The 24316-nt window shown below is 31.1% G+C and overlaps 4 protein-coding genes across 4 annotated transcripts; 3 read left to right on the top strand and 1 right to left on the bottom strand.

Moving 5' to 3' along the window:
- Positions 1–267: 267 nt before the first annotated feature.
- On the bottom strand, positions 268–1295 carry LOC119684443. Its single transcript, XM_038098485.1, has one exon. The coding sequence runs from the start codon at positions 1140–1142 to the stop codon at positions 297–299; it is 846 nt and encodes a 281-aa protein (XP_037954413.1). The 5' UTR covers positions 1143–1295; the 3' UTR covers positions 268–296.
- Positions 1296–8759: 7464 nt separating this feature from the next.
- Positions 8760–10756, top strand: LOC119684442 (glucose dehydrogenase [FAD, quinone]-like). Its single transcript, XM_038098484.1, has 2 exons — positions 8760–9098; positions 9156–10756. The coding sequence occupies exons 1-2, from the start codon at positions 8805–8807 to the stop codon at positions 10728–10730; spliced, it is 1869 nt and encodes a 622-aa protein (XP_037954412.1). The 5' UTR covers positions 8760–8804; the 3' UTR covers positions 10731–10756.
- A 1735-nt stretch (positions 10757–12491) lies between these two features.
- On the top strand, positions 12492–14451 carry LOC119684441 (glucose dehydrogenase [FAD, quinone]-like). Its single transcript, XM_038098483.1, has 2 exons — positions 12492–12829; positions 12882–14451. The coding sequence occupies exons 1-2, from the start codon at positions 12542–12544 to the stop codon at positions 14442–14444; spliced, it is 1851 nt and encodes a 616-aa protein (XP_037954411.1). The 5' UTR covers positions 12492–12541; the 3' UTR covers positions 14445–14451.
- Positions 14452–16036: 1585 nt separating this feature from the next.
- On the top strand, positions 16037–18044 carry LOC119684440 (glucose dehydrogenase [FAD, quinone]-like). Its single transcript, XM_038098482.1, has 2 exons — positions 16037–16385; positions 16442–18044. The coding sequence occupies exons 1-2, from the start codon at positions 16092–16094 to the stop codon at positions 18005–18007; spliced, it is 1860 nt and encodes a 619-aa protein (XP_037954410.1). The 5' UTR covers positions 16037–16091; the 3' UTR covers positions 18008–18044.
- Positions 18045–24316: the final 6272 nt, after the last annotated feature.

Raw genomic sequence — 24316 nt, 5'->3', positions numbered from 1 at the left:
ATTGAAATGGAAATTTCACGCGAAATGAATGAAATTAAAATTAAAAATCTTAATGGCTAAAGTTTCCGAGTACAAATACCAACGCGAAGATATCATAGAGGGTTTCACTGCAGTAATAAAGTTGAATGACGAAATTAATTTAAGAAAATAAACTTTGCTTTATTGTTTTAATTACTAGTAACTTTTATTGTTTCTTTAATTAAATCTTAAACATTTACTACTAAATATAAGAAATTCTTCAGTTTTACTCGATTTCATTTCAAAATCAAAATTAAATTTTTTTAAATTTATACAGTTCACGGCATATAAATTTGGAAAGGCAGTTTGAAAAATAGTTTTCTTGGATTTTCATCTTTTATAATTGCCTTATCTGTACAGAACGGAAAGACTTTATTCAAAGGTCGTTTCTTCTTACGGCATTTTTTTGGTGGTTGACACATTTTAACTGCAATTTGTGGTCTCTTAACAGAACGCAATACTAACCGTTCCAAAGCGTCCATTCTTCTTTGTTGCTCTGCTAACTCCCTTTCGTACCACTCTTTAGGCACATAATCCTTTTCAAGATGATAAAACTTTTTCTTTTCCTTTTGTAACACCTCAGCAACTTCAGTCCACTCAGCTTTAACAGTTTTTAGATAACGAAATCGTTCCAAGCAAACACCAAACTCCAATGCAAGTGTGTTTCTCCAGTCAATCAATTCGATCGTAGTTTCCTGCAGTTTATTGATTTCCTTGGCATGAAAACACAAACGTTCACGTAGGTCACGTATTTGGTCCTTACCTGCATTACAACATCTAATCAGTTCATTAATTTGACACTGCAGTTTGTGAGCGTTTTTTTGTAATTCACAAATTTCCTTATTATGTGAACAGCTCAATTCGATCTCATAGTCTACGCATGGATCATCAGGGCATACGTCAACATCCAATTTAAGTTTGAGTTGTAGTTTTTGTATACGACGTTTTAAGCACTCTAACTCCATTTTCACGGCTCTGCAATCAATAACTTCCTCTTCTTCTTCCTCTTCTTCGTATATGGAGGGTTCTGGTGTAGTTTCAACGGACAGGTCTGCTTTGGGAGGATTGTCAAGAATAAAGTTGACTTTTCGGCATACACGCTGATAAATATCGATAGAATCCATGGTGAATTATTTTAGGAATCGAAGTGATGAGGAATGGAAATGAATAAACACTTTCTTTTTAATTTTGATAAGATGCGAAGTAGTTAATGATTTCAAAGAAATTCTTCTGGCTTCAAGTGAAGAAGAATTTTTTAACTTTATTTATGGTTTTTTATTTTTAATGAAAATAAATTTAATATAACTAAAATTTTTTTAAAGTTTTTAAAAAGGCAAAGGTTTCTTTGCTTTGAAAAAATTCAGGTCTATTCTTCTTCTTCGTTTATTTTTTTGAGCTTTATAAGCTGCTTAAATGAAGGCATGGTTTATGGTTTATCCATTTTTTTATGTGTTTTATATCTTTATACTTTCGATTCGTCAGTTTTCATAATTTTTCATTTTGTCAATAAATTATTCGGGACGCACTTATTAAAATGAGTTTCCTGTTTTGATTCTGTTTCGATAGTCGTCACTAAGGATTTCAATTTATATATTAAGGATTCTATATTCTTATCTAAAATTGTAGTTTTATTTCTGATTTTGCTGTTAGTTCGCTACATATCTTGCAGCTCTACGAATTCGTGGTGCGTTTTTGGAACCCGACTGCATAAGGGTTTTCTCTGCATGTGAAATACTTTGCCTATTAGATGTAAAGTGTGAAGAACTGCTGGTGTGTCTATGAGTCCTTATCTTTGCAATATTGATTTTTTACTCTACTTGTACTGATTATCGCTATAGCTAATTCAATTTTAACTACTTATGCTGGTCAAACAGAGACAGTAAAAGAATAACAATATCAGGATTTATAATCCATGAGACTTGTGTTGTGTCTTCAGATAACTGAAAAGTATAGTAATTAGAACTCATAATCAAATTAATTAAACTATAAGCAAAGGAATTCATCAATGATCAAAATTCCTTATCATAAATAGAAGATGAACATAATAACACTAATAGCTTTCAATGCATTTGACTTAATATGAAATACATATGGATTTCTTCTCTAAGATTGTGTTAGATATGTAATGTATTTTTAATCCATTTCAACTATGTATACACATGTACATATATATTATATTTTCTTTATTTGTAAAATATAATCGTTTCCAAGACTTCATTAAAGATAATGTTTCATAAAAAGGGTTCAACAAGTGTTAAGTTTATAATGAGCAAACTCAGCTACGCAAATATTAAAAATCTGTAATTTCATACTCCAGATTAAATTTTTAACCCTTTAAAGTCATAAAAGCGATAAGATTACAGTGAAAACATCGGTTGAGGAGTCCAAATTGATTTCTAGTCTATAATCAAGTTAAACAAAACTAATTAAATCAAAATTTGTGTTGAAAATTTATGGAAGATTTTTGCTCTTTTCGCTGTTAAGTAAATATGATTAAGCAAACGGAAGACAGAGATTTATGATGGGGGTGTGCCAGTGTTATTGAATGGACTGCCAAATGACTAGCAAAAGTAACGGAATTTTAACCCCAAAATTTATTAATGATTTGCTCAAGGCTGGACAAAATGAAAAAGTTCATACATCAAAATTCTCTGGAAAGGGGTGTGCAGTTGTAACCGAATCATTCAGCCTTGCAACCCCAAAATTATGGGTGTTTGAGTGTGACGAGCCAAGTGATTAATGCAAAAGTTTGAAATGTTGAAATATTAAATTTTAAAGTTCTCAGTAAATAAGTTTATTCCAAAATTTTCTATTTGACGTAATGCTGTCAGTTCACTTTGTTAAAGAAATTAATTATTTTTTTGTGGATACTGATAGAGATGGATTGAAAGTACAAAATTGTTATACTTTACGTTTGTGATATTTTTCTTTAATGTTTTATCACTTGTAAAATTTGCTGTTTTTTCTATTCAAATGCGCTATGATACGGAAACAAAATAGACACAACCAAACGGATGAAGCTGTCAATGAAGTTCATTTCCTTTCATTTGGCTTTGTTTCTCTATGCCAAAACTCCTTTCGTAAAAATTCAGTGAAATTCCATTTGTGAATTGCAAAAGTTTTGTGCGGAAAAATCAAATAATCACGTCACGTTTTTAAACGAAATATTCGCATCCAAACTGATGGAATATTTTCTAACGAAAAGTGAGTAGAACTGGAACAAGAGTAGGGAATGCGAGTAGTAGAAACATTTTAAAATGAAGTTTTTACGAACAATATCCGACAACGAAGATGAATTTGTTGGATTATCCTTGGAAACATGTCAGCATGCTGAACAGATACAGATAAATTAAATTGGGAAATATGTTTCATGTTGAGTGCTATAAATTCGGTTAGGTGTTTTGATTGGAAGTAAACAGTACAATAGATAAGTATGGATGATATAAATTATATTTCTTAATTTTTGTAAGAACTGCTTTTTAAAGTATACGGAACTTCAGAAAGCAACAGTAGCTAGACTATAACAAAATCATTTCTATTTTGGTTTACTAAACCAACATGGGTACACTTCATCGTACTCGTAAGCTACTAATTTGAATTAAGTTATACTTGCTTGAGTTCTGAGTTCAGTGGATTCGATGGGAACAAACTACTTAACAAACTTATAAACTTATAAGATAGGTAATAGGGATTGTCTTCAAAGGGGATTGAAATAATTATGCAGTAAAAGAACTATTAACCCGAATCCACAGTTCCAAACATCAATAAAAACTATGCAATCCAGTGAGTTCATTACTAACAACAAAAATACTGTTGCATTCTTGAATGAAGGTTATTCTTAAGGCACAGATATAGTCTTACCAAACTAACTGTGGGTCGCGAAAATATTTAAAGTATTTTACAAGGGCAGATAAAATATTAAATGTAGTTTTCATGAGCTAATACAAATATTCTCCCATAAAAGAGGTGGGATAAACCATAGATCCCATATTCTTAGGGGTCTCAACAGCATGTTATGTTGCAAATGAAGTTAAGCATAAAAAGTGAAGATAATGTTGGTATATATGAATGTTTGGGTGCAAGGACTTTTATATATTTTTTGGCTGAATATATATATAATTATATTTTTATAAATATTTTACTGAAAAGTCTTCAGTAGTTGTAAAGATTCTTGTTTCGAGATGTGAAATTCGTTTATAATTAGAGACGTTACTGCAAGACGACTACAATTTTAACATTTGTAGCATTAAAATTATGTCGTTATGACTGTCTATATTTGTATTGCTGTGGATATCAGTGATATCTTACAAACGTATTGCTGCTTATTTAGAAAATGTTTACATATGTTCCGAAAATATATAAGTTTGGCAGATTCCAGCACGTATCTGGTAAGTTTTTGCTGCTCCCTTTATTGACATGCAGTATGCAGTGCAAATATGATCACGTATCGTCCCAGTCGGGATGTAGCAAAACAACTTGTTTTTCTGGATACTTTTACTTTGGATTGCAGTGCAAGGAGACGAAATTCATACACGAACATGTAACACTTGGTAAATATTTTTCTTCCAAAAAAAAAAAAAATGTTGAATAGAAAGAAGTTTATATTATGATATTGAAAAAAAATAAAAAGGGAAAGTGAATTAAATATCGATGACTATTAACGAAAGCGAGATGTTAAAATAAAATAAATGAAATATTTCATAAAATTGAATTAATGAAAAAATATGGTATTGGTTTCCGATGTTACACTCATGAAATTTGTGGTACTGTCTCGATTGTGTAAAAAATTAATTATAAAGAGATAAATATTATCATCAAGAGATTATTCCTCTGATATGTCAGTAGAAATTATTATTAGATTTTAAGTGTATATGTTATTTGTGAAAATTTGAAAATTCTTAAGCTCTGAGGTTCATTTTTCGATTGGTTGAAATGTCAGTAACCAAAATTGACACAATTAACAGTGTTGAAAAGTAGCAGTTTTTCCTAAACATTATACCTTCTGCTCAAAAAGTATTCGGATTTTGTGGTTTGTTAACTACTTCTTAAGTAATAGACCTTTTCAAAAATTTTTCTTTTGCTATGTTGGTACACCCTCTCTTGATATATGGTACAAATTTGAGCACCATCTGTCATCTGTTTGTTTACAGCAGCTGTTAATGTGAGACTACTTCAAGTGCATATAGCGATTTTTACTATGGAAAATTCTTGTTGTTGACCAAACGCGATTTTTTGGCCAAACACGCACCACTGTCATAGCTCAGGCATATTCGTCAGATCTGGCGCCGTGCGACTTTTTCCTGTTTCTGAAACTCAAATTGCCCCTTCGTGGTAAGCGTTTTGAGTCGATTGAATCGGTAAAAGAGAATTAGCCGAAGGAACTAAAAGCTATATCTGCACGGACTTACGAAAAGTGTATGGAAGATTGGGTTAAGCATTGGCATATGTGTATCGCTTCAGAAGGAGTATATACTGAAGGATATAAAATAAAGTTGGAATAAAATTTAAATTTGTGTGTTTTATTTACAAAATCCAACTTTTTGAGCAGAAGGTAGCTTCATGGAACTGTCGATTAAAGACGTGAATTCCGAACATATTACAATGGCACTAGTCAATGCTTTTTAGGTGAAAGTGAAAATTGGAAAAAAATTCATATAAATCCTTTGCGTATATTTTTCCAGCAAATATTTACATAATATTCAATTTCAAATTATTAATAAGGAATACATTTTTTATTGGAATATGTACCCCAAATCACTTCTGTCAAATATATGCAAATTTTTCACATATATTTCAACTCAATTGATTGAGAGTCCTCAAATTTTATGTTTTGCATAAATTTGACTGATTTTGTGAAACCTCACAAAACGTGACTCAATTATTTCATATATTTCGCATAAATGCCTTCCAGAAGGAGGAAGAAATTGGGAAATTCTATTTAGAATTTATGAGAAAAACAATAAAATTAAATTGTTTTCACATAAGTTTTGCATGGAAAATAATGAACTCATATTCACAAGTGTGACAACAATAAATTCTCAAAATAAAATCTCAGAAACAGAAAAATCCTTTGAAAAACAAGGATGCAGCAGACAGACGCGGCATCTACGAAGGAACTGTCAATTGCAGAATATTTTTAAGTTTATACGATGGCTTAAGTGCCGCATTCAGATTTTTCGACTTTATTGGAAGCTACGTTTTTGGTGTGTATCTTCAGTTTCACATGTAAAGAAAACTTTTTCTAAAGCTGATTATTTTAAATTTATCAATATTTAAACAAAATGTATTGAAATTCATTTTGTTATAAGTATTCTTTTATAAACTTAGAGTGAATATTTTAATAATGGAGTGTGGGGAGAACATCATATTCTATAACTTTTCATTAATTTTGTTAGTGTTTATATACTGTAGAAATTAATGAAATTTAAAATACTGGTGCACATAGTTCTCTTTTGTAAGGAGCAAATCCAATTCTCTGCAATTCATGAAACTCATAAACTTTCTACTTTCTTTTGAAACAATAAAAAAGGAGTAAGTAACTCATGAACGCCCACTTCGATTTCCATTTCAATTGCACTGCTTTTATATGTTATTTTTATTATTACTTTTTTGTTGCCTTCATTTCGTCATTTTTTATAGTCCTTTGTACAGTACTCCGGGATAATACGATTCCACGTTAAGTCACTGTAATGTGCCTCTACACCGGATGCTACGCCATATGTGGCTTTTTTATTTATGAGTGCTCGGCGGAAGTAGCGCTTCGAAAGTAATCATCATAATAAGAAATCATTGTTAAGCACAACTGACGACAATGCTTGGCGAAGGGCGGGTACTAGAGCTCGCATAAAGGACTTGCATATACCATTTTACAAGTATGTGAATATGGAAATGCGGTGTTTCGCCATAAAAGTTACTTATGTGGTGGGTAGCTGAGGATGTTAACGTTTTTTCTTGCTATTGTATTTACCAATTCAATTGAGTTAACAATTCAAATAGCAGAAGTTTAATCGAAGTTACTTTTATCGCTAATAGGAATCAAGTTAAAAGGAAAAATTATACTTTTCTTATGCATTAAAACTTAAAGAGTACCTTGATTAAATCAACATAATGGCAAATTACTTGATGCAAGTAAAGTTTTCATTATAATATAGATTACTGTATGGGTAATCTGTATCTATTTATTTATATAATTTTAAGTTTTATAAAATACGAGTATTAACTAAAGTTAATGTGTCTCATTAAGTTCGATAAATATATATATTGAGTATTATAATATATTTTATTATAAGTTTTTGTGTCTGAATATGGAGATGTAGGATGTACATACAAGCCCACTTCCTATAGGCCCACTTCTAGTAGGCTTATATGGTTTCCCAGGTACTTAAAATATTTTGAATCGTTGTTTAAAATTTCACGTTTGCCTCGCTCTCACTCAGCTTAAGTTTTACTATACACGAGTTGGATAACCTGCTCAATGGAGCTTTATTTTTATAACTATATCTGTTTTAAATTGGTTCACAGAATCTTCATTCTTCAAACACAACACACAGTGTTACAATTGTCCGTTATGCTTTTTCGCGAACCCCAAGATGTAAAGGTACTTTCACTAAGCACTAAAGTTTTGAATTCATATAACACGTGGGTTGAAAAGTTCCGAAGCTGAATTATAAAAACACATTTTTTGGCAAAATTCGATTTCATTTTCAATATGGTTCCCTTCAAGATCAAAACAATCATTTTATCGCTTCTCTAACATTTCGGCACCTCTCTCGCAGAAAAATTTATCTTTGGTTGGACAAATGTCGTTTTCCTTGGGCCATTTTAGTAGTGGCTGGGGCCAAACCTGACGAATCTGGTAGATGTGGCAGCAATTTTAATTGTAGTTCGCGCAATTTCGGCATTGTAACCAAAGATCAACAGAGTACTGTTGATGAAGTAGTACTCTGCTTTTTTATTTAGGGTGGTAGTTTTGGGATCTTTTCGTTTAAATCCACCAATACCTGTATATAATTTTCGCTATTGATGATTTCTGCTATATCGTTGAATATCAAAAATAACGATTCTTATACTATACGTATCCAAAGTGTTGGTAAGACAATTGTCTTGTATATCAGTAACCCGGACGTAACGGGGACATTTCTGAATTTAATAAGCCTTGACAGAAGAACACCGCATGCTTCTTCATGCATGTATTTTATCAACTGATTTAATTCTTTCAAGATTGTTGAAAGATATGAAAAGATACAGAAACAATTTCATAAAAGTGTATAAATTATGAAATAAATAAAAAAATAAATACATTTTAAATTTTATTTGTATTTCAAAAATGCTGACAGCAAAATATATCTATGCAAATATGTATATATATATGTATATATATATATAATATATGTATACACTTATATATAAATATATATATACTTATTTATATACAAAAATTTATGAAGCGACTTGTGAATTATAATGATGCCATGTGATTCGTTAACATGTCCTATAAACGACAGCGTCAAATAATCCGTCACTAAAAACTGTGGTCTATTATTTTCAGTTCTGCATACATTGTACATAAATAATAAATTAAAATAAATTAAAGTAAATAATAAAATAAATGTAGTTCAAAAAACTCATAAAGTTAATAAATTCCTCGATAAGAAGTACTCGATAAGAAAATGTAGATTGTCTAATTTCTAGTACAAGAAATATTTTCTGAAATGAAGTATAAAAGCAGAATCTGTAGCAAATGCAACCGTAACGGGTAGTACTAAGAGACAGCAACATTTTAAGAAATGTCAATCCCAGTACCGATTGCACAATGTTCTACACAAAGTGTTGGAACAATGAACTTCCAAGTATCAACTTTAATACAGACAATACTAGCAGCTCAGTGCTTAGTATTGCCTGCAGAAATCTGGCCACCAGATCATGCTGAATACGCATTGTTGAATGGCTTCGATGATTATGATTTTATTGTAATCGGCGCCGGATCAGCGGGCTCAGTACTTTCTAGTCGGTTAACAGAGAATCCTGATTATAAAGTGTTAGTGTTGGAAGCTGGCGATAATCCACCCCAGGAAACAGAGGTAGATTTTTAGAACTGTGTTTCTTTTTTGTGAAAATTCAGAAATGTTTAATTTCAGGCTCCACCTTATATGTTAACCGCTGCGAAAACACAATATACTTATAATTATATAACCGAACCAAACAGAGATGCTTGCTGGGCATTTGAAAACAGAAAGTGTACTTTTTATCGTGGTAAAATGCTTGGGGGCACTGGCTCCACAGATGCCATGCTTTATGTACGTGGTAACCAGCAGGATTTCGATAGTTGGTTAGCGGATGGTAATATTGGCTGGGGTTGGAATGATGTATTACCTTATTTCGAAAAGTCTGTACGTCCGGTTGGAAATGAAACACATCCAGAAGGATATGTTACACTATCTCAATTTGAACCTTTTGATGACGATATAAGACAAATTCTTCAAGGTGCAGTTACTGAACTCGGTTTGCCATTATTTAGAGAATTTAATGAAAACAGCGAAGTTGGTTACACAGACTTGTATGGTACAATAGAAAACGGGCATCGAATGGGCAGTGGTAAGGGTCATTTAAGCAGAGTTGGGAAACGTGACAATCTACATGTTATGAAAAATACAAAAGTAACTAAATTGAATTTTGACAATAGCGGCAGGACAGTGGAATCAGTATCTGTGCTAATAAATGGAAAACAGAAGAAGACTGTGAGCGCGAAAGTAGAATATATTCTTTCTGCTGGCGCCTTTGAGTCACCAAAACTTTTGTTAAAATCTGGAGTGGGTCCTAAATTAGATCTAGAAGAACTAAGCATACCAGTCATACATGATTTACCTGTAGGTGAAAATCTACAAGACCATGTTTCTATTCCTATTTTTTTCCAAATACAGAAATATACTGCCACACCCAAATCGGAAAAAGAACAGTTGGATAGTATTTATAACTATGTAATTCATTCAAAAGGGCCATTAGGCAGTCCTGGCTTAACATCGTTCACAGGTTTCATTAATACTGATAATAATAATCCTAGTCCATTTCCCACTAATAATATTCATCACGTAATATTCAGGCGCCATGATTATAATCGTTTAAATGGTTTTCTCAAAGGGATGTCTTTTGGAGAAGTGGCCTCTGCGCATTTGCTAAAAGCGCTCAAAACTTCACATATAATGATGGCACTTATTGTACTTTCACATCCAAAATCGTTGGGCCAGGTGAAATTACGTAGTGCAAAGCATGAAGATGATCCACAAATAATTACACATTTTTTGGAGGACGAAGATGATATAAAACCAATTTTACAAGGTATTGAACATCACATTAGTATGGAACAAACAACTGCTTTTATTGATAATGATGTGCGTATGATGCATATTCCAATAGAGGAATGCGATAAGTCTAGATTTAAGACAGATTGGTATTGGCGTTGTTATATAAAATATTTCAGTACCACAATTAACGATTCTTCAGGTACAGTGAAAATGGGTGACGAGAACGATTTAACTGCTTGTGTTGACCCACGTTTACGATTACTTGGAGTTAAAAACTTGCGAGTTGCGGATGCTTCCATAATGCCTAAGATCACTAGTGCAAATACAAATGCGGCCACTATAATGATTGCGGAACGTGCTGCAGATTTTATTTTAGAAGATAGATGCAAGATGTGTACAATTGCATTTTAAATAATTATTGCAGTTTAAGAGATAAATATATATATATATATATAGTGCTATAAATATTTGATATGTAAAATAAATGAAATACATTAAAACAAATTTTTTTTCAAGAGATTTAAATTATCTAAACAAAATGAAACATAAATTATGATTAGTAAAAATATTTACTTTATATCGACAATATATTTTTGTTTGATTAAAAATGTAGTTTGACATATTAAAGGCACTTTCTCTCGAGGACCGTATCTGAACCTTTGAGTTCACAAGCTTGTTTACAGTCTGAAGGGTAGTTGTGATGAATTCATCTGCAATTCGATATTGGTTATCATATCAAAATTATGGCACTCTGAATGGCCTCATATATGTCCAGACATAATTATACGTATTGGACTGAAAAAAATAAAGAGAAATCAGAATTTCTTTAAACGAAATCCGAAAAGGGTTCATCAAAAAGTATGAACTTAAAAATGTTGTTCAGGGTTAAAGGCTTTTTTTTTCTAAAAGTTGGTCACCTATCTGAAGGATTAGATCAATTTTTTTTGTCATAAGATTTTTCGCAAAAAATAAAGTGTTACTTTTTTTTGGATTAATGATTTTTAAAAAACACGGCATTACTTGACGGTATGTACTCCTAGCTATTAATTATTTGTAATGAAACATTGAATATAGCTTCAAATATTTAGAAGTTAAACATATACCGGATAATCATAATACTTATATGAATAAATCTAATAGCCTAAATCTTAATTAATATCATATGTTACAATAGCACGTTTTAACTCCACATAAAACGCATCGGGTACCAAGATAAGTCCCAGTGAATTTATAGTACAGATATTTTATTGAAAACATAGCTATTTCTATAACATAGGTATTGACATAGGTATTACATAGGTATTATAATTTAATAGAAAATGAAGCCATATATGAGAATTGAGAGATCACAGGCGATATTTATACAGAACGCTTTCCAAGCATATACTTGACTCCATAATAAAAAATATAATAAATGAAATATATAATTAATAATAATTTCCATATAGTGACTCAAATATATATAAATAAATAAAACTAAAAAAGTAATATTCTTTAGTTTTGATCACTTTCTAATATCTTTCAAAAGTATTTATCATAAATAATTTAATAAAGGTTTCAGCGATCGTTCAAAATTTTTAAATTTGCTATTTTGAACGTACCGATAATATTTGACGCTAAGTCCAAAAATAGACATCGAAAACAAATATTTGTTAGAACATATTGATAGCTTCAGAATTTCCTATTTAGAAATCTAAATCAAAGTTTGTAGTCTATATCGGAGTTGTATCTAGGCATTTAATTTAATTAATCCTAAGTAGTCTAGGTATTTTATATTATTACTTTCAAGATCAAGTGAATTGATGATGTTTGAACAGAACACAGAAAGATAGACAAACACTCACATATACACAAATTTATAAACTGGCAGAGGGTTTTTTTTTAATTTCGTAGTTCCTATCAAAAATACATGCTCGTGCGCCTTGCAGGGCATCTATTGTCTTCTTTATTCATACTGATGCAGATAATTTGACAAGATAACATTCTTAATATTTTAAAAAATTTGCAATGCGGGCTGAAAAACAAATAGTTCAAAAAACTCACTTAGCCAATAAATTTCTCAAAAATTATACCAAACATATAGCATTGATAAGATGCCATTATTTGTTTTAATTGTCTAGTTCTGAGTACAAAAAATTTTTTTTGAAGAACAGTATAAAAACAGTACTTCAAATAAACACAAATCCAGCGGATATTACTTGAAGACAGACGTGATTAGAAAAATGTTAGGCACAATGTCACAATGTCCTGCAAGAAGCGTTGGAGCAATAAACTCTCAAGTAACAGCATTGATACAGACAATACTAGCCGCTCAGTGCATGATATCGCCAACAGAAACCTGGCCACCAGATTATGCACAAAATGCGTTGCTGAATGACATTGATGATTTTGATTTTATTGTAATTGGTGCTGGATCGGCGGGGTCAGTAATTCCTAGTCGGTTGACAGAAAATCCTGAATACAAAGTGTTAGTACTGGAAGCTGGTGATGATCCACCACAGGAATCAGAGGTATTTAACGTTAACATAAATTTCTATAATAAATATAATCTAATCGTTTTAGGCCGCATCCACTATGTTCACGATGACTCAAACAAGATATACTTATGATTTTTACACGGAGCCAAGTAAAATATCTTGCTTGGCATTTGAAGGAGGACGATGTTATATACCGCGTGGCAAAATGCTTGGCGGCACTGGTTCACTGAATGGTATGTTGTATGTACGGGGTCATCAACAGGATTTTGATGATTGGGTAACGGACGGTAGTATTGGTTGGGGCTGGGATGATGTATTGCCATATTTTGAGAAGTCTGTGCGACCAGTTGGAAATGAAACACATCCAGAAGGTTATGTTGCAATAAATCTATTCGAATCTTTTGATGAAGATATAAAATACATTGTTCAAGATGCTGCTGCTGAAGTTGGTGTGCCTTCATTTAGAGAGTTTATTGAAAACAGCGAAGTTGGTTACACAGATTTGTATGGTACAATCGAAAACGGGCGTCGTATGGGCAGTGGTAAAGGTCACTTGAGCAGAGTTGGGAAACGTCCAAATCTACGTGTTATAAAAAATGCACGCGTTACGAAACTGAATTTTGATAAAAATAGTAAAGCAGTGAAGTCAGTATCGTTTGAAGTAAGTGAAAAATACAAGTTCAGCTTGAGCGCTAAAAAAGAATATATTCTTTCTGCTGGCGCCATTGGCTCTCCAGCACTTTTGATATTATCTGGAGTGGGTCCTAAATTAGATCTAGAAGAACTAAGAATACCAGTCATACATGATTTACCTGTAGGTAAAAACTTACAGGATCATGTCACTGTTCCAATTTTTTTCCAAATACAAGAAGATTTTGCAATGCCTATAACGGAAAATGAAAATATAGACAATATCTACAACTACATAATTCATTCAAGAGGACCATTAGGTAGCCAGGGTTTAACGTCACTTACAGGTTTTGTTGATCCTGAATTTACCGGTCCGTTTCCGAAATTTGAAACTCATCATTTGCTATTTAAGCGACAAGATAAAGGCGGCTTAAAAATATTTCTTAAAGGAATGTCTTTCAAAAATGACTTAATTCAGTATTTATTTAGTAAGATCGAAACTTCACATATAATGGTAGTGCTCACAGCACTTGCACATCCAAAATCGGTTGGGCAAGTAAAATTAAACAGTACAGATTTTCGTGATAATCCGTTAATCTACACAAATTATTTGGAGCATGATGACGATGTAAAAACATTATTACAAGCAATGATGCACCATGACAGAATGGAGCAAACATATGCATTTCTAATTAATGATGTACGTATGATGCATATTCCGATAAGAGAATGCGATCAATATCAGTATAAGACGGATCGATATTGGCGGTGCTATTTTAAGTATTTCAGTACAACTTTACACCATCTTTCAGGTACAGTGAAAATGGGTGATAAGAATGATTTAAATACTTGTGTTGATACACGTTTACGATTACTTGGAGTTAAAAATCTACGAGTTGCGGATGCTTCTATAATGCCTAAGATTCCTAGTGCAAATACAAATGCAGCCACTATAATGATTGCGGAAAGAGCTGCAGATTTTATTAAGGAAGATTATAGTAAAATACATATCATTTAAGTTAACACTCCGAATAATATGTAAGAAATAATTATTATATATTTATTAAAAAAAAAATTGAAATTAAAAATTTTTTACAATTTAAATATTTTTGTATGTAATATCGTATACATAAATTTATTTAATATAAATAATATAAAATAAATAACGCCTCTACAAAAGAATAGTATTAAAATTTAAGAATTTTAAATAAAAATGTAATTAATTAATTCAATTATAATATAACACATTAAGTGGATTTGTCAAAGAACTTTCACAGAAAATTAACAAAAAACACCAAGTTCAAAGATATAAGTCAAGTACGGCTTTGGCTCAGTTGGCTAATGAACACTGACTCTTAGCTGCAAATTGGGCAGGTCAAAAGTTCAATCCTTGGTACTTGGAGTCTCAAAAAATTATTTACGAATAATTAAATATAGAAAATAGTTCTCTCTGGTATTGATAATATTCGAAACAGCTGTATGGTCAGCCAAAAATTCAATTCATTAATAATATAATAAAATTTTATTGTTGTGATTTAATATTATTCGAAATAACTATTATTATTTATTAAAGATTTAGTTCAAAAATAATTTAAGTTCATTTATGCGAAAAGTTTTAGATATATATTAAAACATATTAACAAATTTACAATTGTGTTAAAATTTGTTACAACTTTTTAAATATAATATATATATAGTTTTATAGAGCATTAAAAGATATAGTATTCTTATAAATAATACAAAATGAGATGGAGCTGAATTCTTGGTGAACAATCGATACGTAGGTAGTTTAATAGAAACTAGCATCTGAAAGAGTACGATTATCAGGTGTTCTGAATTTTATTGGTAACGCTGAATGTAATTGAAAATCGTAGAGCTCTGTATAATTTGTCGTAGAACTCTGTATAATTTCATCTCCGTAATTTTTCTATAATCTACCTATCAATTAATTTTTTTTATATATCTAGTATATATCTAGCGACATCTGAATAAGATTAAAAAGTTTGTTTAACAGCTTTTGAATAGGTCGCATTCAAATTCTATTTTGCCCTGTTGCTTCTCAAAACGAGTTAAAGCTAACAGAAGTGACTTATAGTTGGATTCGGTTTTATATATATAAATTTGCGATTTATTATAGACTCTCTTGTTAAAAATATAGTTTATTGAACTATAAATAAAGTAAAAAAATTTACGAAAAGTTCGGAAAAGATAGTAATAATTTTAATATCAGAGTTTCTGATTAATATTAGACAAAATAATATTCTATTTAAGTATATAAAATAAAAAACTCCTTTGTTGGAATAAAAAATTGAAAGATTTTAAGATACAGTTAAGTTTCGAACATATGAAGAATATATGTACTTGATAGGGTATCTATTATCTTGAGCAATTTGTTATATGTACATATTTTAGCAAGATAATAGATTTTATTTCTGGAGAAGTGTATCACGCGAAATAAAAATATTTTATTTAAAAATTTTGATGTACAATAAATATCTCAAAAAATAAACCAAACATTTAATATTGACTCGATAAGATGCTAGCGTTTGTTTTAATTCTCTAGTTCTAAAAATAAAAACCATTTTTGGGAATGCAGTATAAAAACAGAAATCTAATTGAACACAAGTCCAACGAGTGTTGCATAGAGTGAATAACATTTGGAAAAATGTTGGATACATTATCCAATGCACAGTGCCCTGGTCGCAGCGTTGGAGTTTTTGACTCTTTTGCATTTAGGCTTATACAGGCAGTTCTAGCAGCGCAATGCGCTTTATCACCTCAAGAATTTTGGCCTCCAGATTATGGTGATCAAGCAATTTTGCATGGCTTGGATGAATATGATTTTGTTGTTATTGGTGCGGGATCAGGAGGTTCAGTAGTACCAAGTCGTTTAACAGAAAATCCTAACTGGAAAGTGTTAGTGCTTGAGGAAGGCGGTGATCCCCCCCAAGAATCAGAGGTATTTTCCAAAATTAGTTGTTGCTTATTTAGTTGTAAAAACGTTTTTATTCTTAGGCACCACCATTTATGTTCACCATGGCTCAAACCAATTACTCAAATAATTATTATGCTGAACCAAGTGAGGTGGCATGCTGGGCACTTAAAAATCGACAGTGTTATATGCTTACTGGCAAAATGATTGGTGGTACCGGTTCTATGAATGGCATGATATATATTCGTGGTAACAGTCATGATTACGATGGTTGGTTGGAAGATGGTAATGATGGCTGGGGTTGGGAGGATGTATTACCTTATTTTGAGAAATCTGTGCGACCAGTTGGAAACGACACTCATCCACAAGGTTATGTCGCACTGAATCATTATGCGTCTTTTGATGAGGACATAAAACGTATTATTCGAAGAGCTGCGGACGAACTCAAAATTCCGATAGTTCGGGAATTTATTGAAAACAGTGAAGTAGGTTATACAGATGTGTATGGCACTGTATTAAATGGCCATCGTATGGGCAGTGGAAAGGGTCATTTGGGTAAAGTTTCAAAACGTCCAAATCTGCATGTTATGAAAAATGCTAAAGTTACAAAATTGAATTTCGAAAAAAATGGAAAGAGGGTAAAATCAATATCCGTTCTATTGCGTGGAAAATATTGGTTCACCGTGAGAGCAAAAAAAGAATATGTGCTTTCTGCTGGCACCATTAATTCAGGTTATATTTTGTTATTATCTGGTGTGGGTCCCAAATTAGATCTGCAGGAATTAAAAATACCAGTCATACATGATTTACCTGTAGGTAAAAATCTACAAGATCACGTTGGTGTGCCACTTTTTTACGCTATACAGAAAGGTACTGCAATGCCAATAACAGAGCAGCAAAAACTAGATAATATTTATAATTATCTGTTTCACTCCAATGGACCTTTAAGCAGTTTGGGTTTAACAGCTACAACTGGTTTTATCGATACTAAAAATCGTGGAACAACTACACCAACTATTGAAATGCACCAATTGTTTTTCAGATGTCAGGATCACGACGGCTTGAGAATATTTCTAGAAGGAATGTCTTATAATGATGAGGTATCACGGAATTTACATAATGTGATCAAAACTGCACATGTAATGGTGGTGCTGACATCAATTGCTCATCCAAAATCGGTTGGGCAACTTAAGTTGCGTAGTAGAAACTTTCAAGACCATCCAATTATTATCGCAAATATTTTAAAAAACGATGACGATATTGAAACATTTGTAGAATCTAGAATTCATCACGACAGAATGGAACGAACAAATGCATTTGTTGAAAATGAGGTCAATCTATTACACATTCCCATAAAGGAGTGTGATAGATACGAGTTTAAGACGGAACGCTATTGGCGATGTTATACAAAGTATTTTAGTACAGCACTCTATCACCTTGTTGGTACAGTAAAAATGGGTGGTAAGAATGATAAAACCGCTTGCGTTAATACACGTTTGCAATTGCTTGGTGTTGACAACTTGCGTTTAGCCGATGCTTCCATAATGCCCAAAATCCCTACTGCGAATACAAATGCACCAACTATAATGATTGCTGAACGTGCTGCAGATTTTATTAAGCAAAGATGGAGCAGAATGAATGTACTTTAAAATTTTCTGTATAGATAAAAAATATTGTTTGTATATATTGAATGAATAAATAAAATAAAATGAATTAAAATAAAATAATATATATATTTTGTTATCTAGATAAAGATAAGATAAAGATAAAGATGAGATCTTCTTTAAAAAATAAAATAATAAAACTAAATAATTTTATAACAACTGTTATCGGTGAGCCCTTTTAGGACTTCACATTTAAATATTTCTATATTGCCAAAATGACTTATATATATATATATATTATTATATATATATTATATATATATATATATTATATAATATATATATGTGATTGCAATTTAAATAATGCGTTTATCTTTAAAGCTACATTTAAATGATGATAAAAATAAAATGCTTAAATTAATTTTTTACTTTGATATCTTTTAGTGGGTGTATCTGTATTTTCACCTAAATAATATAACACTTTGTCAAATTTATACCATCAGTCAAATTCTATATTTAATATGGGAAAATATTTCAGATAATAATATTTTTGATAGATTTACTTTTAACAAATTTAATTTGTTAAACATACATAAAGACGGTGATAAGGTATAGGTATATATTAAAGTAAATAAAATAATTTTTTTAAAAGCGATTTAATACATATATATGTACATAAAAAAGAATTCAAATATTAACAATGTATTCTTTTTAAGTTAAAATAATTTTTAATAAATTTACAAAAATAGATATGTATTATATATTAATTTAATTAAAATATTTGTAAAGCATTTTTTCTTATGGGAATTTCGACAAATAAAAATAATAAAAAATAATAAAAATACTAAATAAAATAATAAATAAAAATAAAAAAATAATAAAAAATAATTTTAAAATTCATTAAGATGAACCGTTTATATTCACGTATTTGATTTACACTACCAAGCGGCAGGGTTTTTAAAAAAATTCGACCAAAAAAAAACTGTATTACGAGTCCTCAAAAACAGTTGATTCGAAAACAGTCCTCATAAACAGATTTGGTTCATCAAATATCTATTTGTTTCATGACTAAAATTTTGTTCTTGCAAAAAACTAAAAATAAGAAGAAAATAGGTTTTTTATAATTTTTTGATCTTTCATTTTTAGCATATGAATACCTTATTGTTTTCGATCGTTTCCCGCCATCTGTAGTTAATTTTTGAAGCAATTCAGTGACTGGTTTTAAAATTTTTTGCTACTCAATATTTGTAGTAATTGTAATTGAAATAATGATAAATATTAGGACAGACTTCTATCATTATCTTTAACAACAAAATATATATGCCGCTTTTTGTACCTCCAAAACGGTTTATTGGATGTGATAGACTGAACTATTTAATGTTAATAGTAAAGACTGTTTTGTTTATTTACATTAGAAACATAGCCAAATACACGCGGAAGCCTTATCGAATAAAGGTAATCTATTGCATATATACATGCATAATATTTCATAGGATTGAAATCAATGGTAGTGAGGGTCCCAAGACGGTTCTTCAAATCGACATATGGTATGTCCACTCGTATTGTATGTTTTAAGGTGCATATTAAAAATTTAAAACTATTTAATTCATGTTTCACTTGTAATGTGACAGTGAGGAGTAATCATTTGTAATCATATCTTGTTGAAATTAAATGGAATATACGTACTTTTTAACCTTGTCAATTTCAACTAATATTCTAATAATATTCTTTTCATTTGATTCAGGTAATTTTAAAGAAGTCATATCAGCTGCAGAACTGTTAAGTATAGATATAGTTTTTAGTGGTATAGACCTTGTTGAGCTGAGATTGAGGTAGCAGTTGTGTACTTGCAATATGATTTCATTTTTTTTATTATTATTGTTTAAATTAATAACAGAGATCTTCTAGAGAGTCATAGGATTTTGTTTACAATAACTGCACCAAACTGTGTGTATTGATAAGACTAATTATAACTCACGGATCAAGGTCTTACACTCCATTCAGTTATTTGAAAGATATAATACGATAATCGCATAACACGAGAAGATGAGATTCAGATATTTCGCTCTTTAAAATTCCATTTTTAGAACAAAACGAATAAGAACATATTCAGTGAAAGAACCATTAAATAATCCAAGGTTAAAATAAATTTTGAAATTGAAGCATTTGTCAGAAATCTTTTTTTTTTCTTGAATTGAATGAGTTGTTTTGATAAATTTGTGCATTTGACAACACTCCTTCACTAAATATAAAATATATATAGTTGTTATTTCTTATGAGTCGCAGCCGATTGTTCTTTTGCAACGAAAAGTATTCTCCGATTTTTAAGGGTGTTATGACTGTGACCAGAAGAAATATTGTTCGAACAATGATGTAGTAGATGAATTAAAGTACTAGTCTGTGGCTTTTGATAGTGATATGTGATTTATAGTGTTAGTTTAAATGAGAAAGCTATATTAAAAATTCAGCTTTCTCCTTTTTTCTTAGTTTACTTGGGTGGCTAAATGAAATTGACATGCAAAATAGAGTCAGGAAGGGATGAAGGTATGCTGCTTGAGTTGTCTCAAAATGTTAAAACTATTGACCTTCACAACACTGCATACATAGCAATATTATTGTTAGGCAATGTTATGTCACTCTTCAATTAATTACGGGCCATTAAAGAAATTGTGTTCTAAGTAAAAATTATTTTTGGGGTTTTTACAGTCAGTTATAGTCAGTCGAGTAAAATTGAGCTTCTTATCTAATGCACTTATAAAAATCGAAAATAACTACGCTTTACTCAAAATCAAATTCGGACAATAACAAGTTACAATCTTTCTCCCCATATCTTCTATGCCCTATGTCAATAATCGAAGACTTCCTTTAAAATGTACTTGTAGTAAAAATAGTAAACTTCAATTTAGACGATAAAAATCTTTAATAAAAAGGAACTGCAAAATTTTGGAAGCTTATGTGTGGTTTTGCCACGTACACAATTTTTATACAAAGAAATTGACAATTTTTAGTAAACTTTCTAAGTTTCTTTCTCTGCAATAGAATCAAGCAGGATGCTTTCTATGCAGGAAGTTTAGAAATATTTTACTACTACAACTTCCACTTCCCGCACTATCTGCTCTACCCTCGACGAATACCTTAGTTACAAGTTTGTTAAAATAACTATTTGCAGTCATGAAGCACGGATTCATGCTGGCACTGCCAAATAAAATAAAAAGGCACTGAATGATCCAAAGGATACAGGCTCTGCTAAGAACGTCTGACTAATCCGTAAGTAAGGTGTTGCTTTTTGTTGTTGTTGTTGTTGTTGTTGGTTCTATTTATGTTAGCTAAGCAATAGCTTGGCATGTGAAACGGAAGGAAACCATGATAATCGCATATGTACTAAGCATATTTTCGGCTCTACGAAGGATGCGAAATAATTGCGCAAAGGAAATGAGAATTGCATAAATCTGAGAAAATGTGCAAAAAGGTTTCGTGATATCATAAAAAAGGATAATAAAATCTGAATTTCAATATGGTTTTTAAGATTTGCCGCTAAAGATTAAAACATACAATTTACTTGAAGGTATTATGTTAGGTTTTATCATCTTTACATTTTTTGATAATTTAATAAGAAATATTTTTTAAAAAAAAATATATTTAAAATTTTTTTTTTTTTGGATTAAAAGCGACGTTAAGCAGCTTAGCAATTTTCATTTTCATTTTTTTTTATATTTTTATTGTTTGTAGTTAAAATTTTGACCTTAAATTTTTGGAACTTATGCTGACACTGTTGCTTAGTAATTGCCAATGGCATTGCATTGCTATGTCAAAGCTACCCCTGGTAATCGCTTCTAGTTACCCTTAAACGCACATTTAAGATAAATGATCGCTTTCCTTTTACTTTGGCTTTTATTTTAGATTTTTATTATTTTCCTTATATTTGAAGTCACAAAAAGTTTGGTCACGTTCGCGCTATTTGGCACGCCAAGTGGTATGCAAGTGGGTTGGTTCGTTCATTGGTTTCTCGGTGGGAGTATCTTGTGTTTGGCTTATTGTTGCTGCTACTGCTACTGCTACTGCTACTATTTGGATACCTTGTTGTTTACCTTCTTATTACGTATTTTAAATTCAAGACGTACGCTAGCTTAAGCGTTTTAGAAATCTATTTTTCAAAAATAGCGCGTCGTCATGGAAAGGGAAAGTATAAGTACGACCATCAAAAATGCGACAGTCCTCGTATGCTTAGTTGCAGTCTGCATGACACTGGTACCAAATGGTGTGGAATAGATTCATTTAAAATGGAACGTGTTTACCCTCCTCATTGTTGCTCGACTGGCACATATGGTTTTTAGCGAAATTGTGAAATGTTGATTGTTAAGAATGCATTTAATGAAAAGATACGAGCTTCTCCTCCAAGGCGCAGGTGAACGTATTTTGTTTGTGACAAAGACAAATTGAATATTTTCGGAATTTTATGTATGATTTGTGCTTTAATAAACTGCAGATATATGCTGTAGATGACATAAACTCTTTAATTTTTACATTCTTGTTAAAATGGTTTTTTTATGAACTGTAATTTGGAAAAAATTTACACCAACAGTTTTAAAATTATATTCTTTTATCTTAAAGTACATATATTTTAAACTTTATGTTACTAGGAGTCCAAATAGAATAGACCAGCGAATAGTCGTGATGTGTAGTATCCCACACTAATAATAGATTACTAGACTTATAGTATTCTCCTATCATAAACTGTTTAGTTTTGTTATATAACCTTTACATTTTACAAAATGTAATCACTTGATGACTGTTATGATGGTGACATCTGGGTATGAAGCTACAGTTTAATCTATAGCTTTCAATTCATTTTCCTGCGTTCATTAAGCGTAAGTGTAAGCCATGGACAGGATATCTACTCTGATTTCTCCCTCAAATAAGTGGGGGAGCTTCAATCTGACCATATTCACAAAATTAGTTTTAGGAATCGTTTAGGTTGTCAGTTTTTTGATTGTTCATTTTAAGTGTCTAGCTAGAATCATTTGAATTTGCATTTGATTATGCCGTGATATTTGTCATATGACGGTTACTTGAAGCTGGACCAAGGAAATAACTAACTAGTTCACTCTTCTTGATTACTAGCAGATTGTACTTTTCATAGTACTTTTCAGTTTGTACTTTTCATATTATTTAAGTTGAAATGTCATACTCAGAATAAAGAAACAATCCGAGATATGTCTAAAACCTAATCATATATCTTCTGCTCAAAAAGTATCCGGATTTTGTTGTTTGTTAACTACTCCTTAAGTAATAGACCTTTTTCAAAATTTTTCTTTTGTTATGTTGGTACACCCTTTCTTGACATATAGTACAAATTTGAGCGCCACCCATCAATTAGTTTGTATACAGCAGCTGTTAATGTGAAACTACCTCAAGTGCATTTAGCAATTTTTACTATGGAAAATTCTTGTTGTACGTGATTTTTTGACCAAACACGGCACCACTGTCATAGCTCAGGCACCATATTCGTCAGATCTGGTTCCGTGCGACTTTTTCCTGTTCCCGAAACTCAAATTGCCCCTTCGTGGTAAGCGTTTTGAGTCGATTAAATCGGTAAAAGAGAATTTGCCGAAAGAACTAAAAGCCATACCTTTACGGGCCTACGAAAAGTGTATGAAAGATTGGGTTAAACGTTGGCATATGTGTATCGCTTCAGAAGGAGTATATTTTGAAGGAGATAAAATAAATTTATAAAATTTAAATTTGTGTGTTTTATTTACAAAATCCGAGTACTTTTTGAGCAGAAGGTATGTGGGTGTAAATAATTTGATGTGAAAGCTCAGCCCCGTTTTACGGTCGGTTAGTAGAAAAGAGTTTCTTTAGTTCACCATAAGTCTTCTTATTTTAAATAATTTCAGATATCATTTTTGTTAAACAAATGATATATAAAATAATATAAAAATTAATTATAAATCTAAAAACAAATTGTATTAATTTTTTTTGTATGCAAATATTGTTTTTTTTCGTATTATTTATTTCAACACATTTATATTTTTTATAGTCTTTTTATTATTTCCTTCGACCATTTTGAATATTTTGGCACATTAAAATAATTTCTAACTAACCACAATAATTTAAATCATATTTATATCTTTACCAAAGGCAAAGTTCCAAATACCCTCATAACTTTGCAACTAAATCCTTAACTATTGCCCTAACAAGAAACTTGTTAATATTCCAATGACGTCCTTTTGCCAACCACACATTAAACTTTTTCCGCATCTCTGCAGGTTTTTAACTTATTGATGTGCTTCCTGATGATGCTGGTGCTGCTGTTGCATCTATTAGAGCCAATGTCGGTGTTGCCAAGTTTGG

Source organism: Teleopsis dalmanni, chromosome 2 (genome assembly GCF_002237135.1).
Source record: "Teleopsis dalmanni isolate 2A chromosome 2, ASM223713v2, whole genome shotgun sequence".
Lineage (NCBI taxonomy): Eukaryota > Metazoa > Arthropoda > Insecta > Diptera > Diopsidae > Teleopsis > Teleopsis dalmanni.
Note: the sequence above shows the minus strand (reverse complement) of the source record. Positions and strands in the feature narration are given on the sequence as shown.

Bases quoted from the DNA above. Each gene is read 5' to 3' on its own strand.
- LOC119684440 (XM_038098482.1), top strand. From the start codon at position 16,092: ATGTTGGATACATTATCCAATGCACAGTGCCCTGGTCGCAGCGTTGGA. The intron at 16,386-16,441 runs GTATTTTCCAAA...TTTTATTCTTAG, and splicing joins ATCCCCCCCAAGAATCAGAG to GCACCACCATTTATGTTCAC.
- LOC119684441 (XM_038098483.1), top strand. From the start codon at position 12,542: ATGTTAGGCACAATGTCACAATGTCCTGCAAGAAGCGTTGGAGCAATA. The intron at 12,830-12,881 runs GTATTTAACGTT...TAATCGTTTTAG, and splicing joins ATCCACCACAGGAATCAGAG to GCCGCATCCACTATGTTCAC.
- LOC119684442 (XM_038098484.1), top strand. From the start codon at position 8,805: ATGTCAATCCCAGTACCGATTGCACAATGTTCTACACAAAGTGTTGGA. The intron at 9,099-9,155 runs GTAGATTTTTAG...GTTTAATTTCAG, and splicing joins ATCCACCCCAGGAAACAGAG to GCTCCACCTTATATGTTAAC.
- LOC119684443 (XM_038098485.1), bottom strand. From the start codon at position 1,142: ATGGATTCTATCGATATTTATCAGCGTGTATGCCGAAAAGTCAACTTT.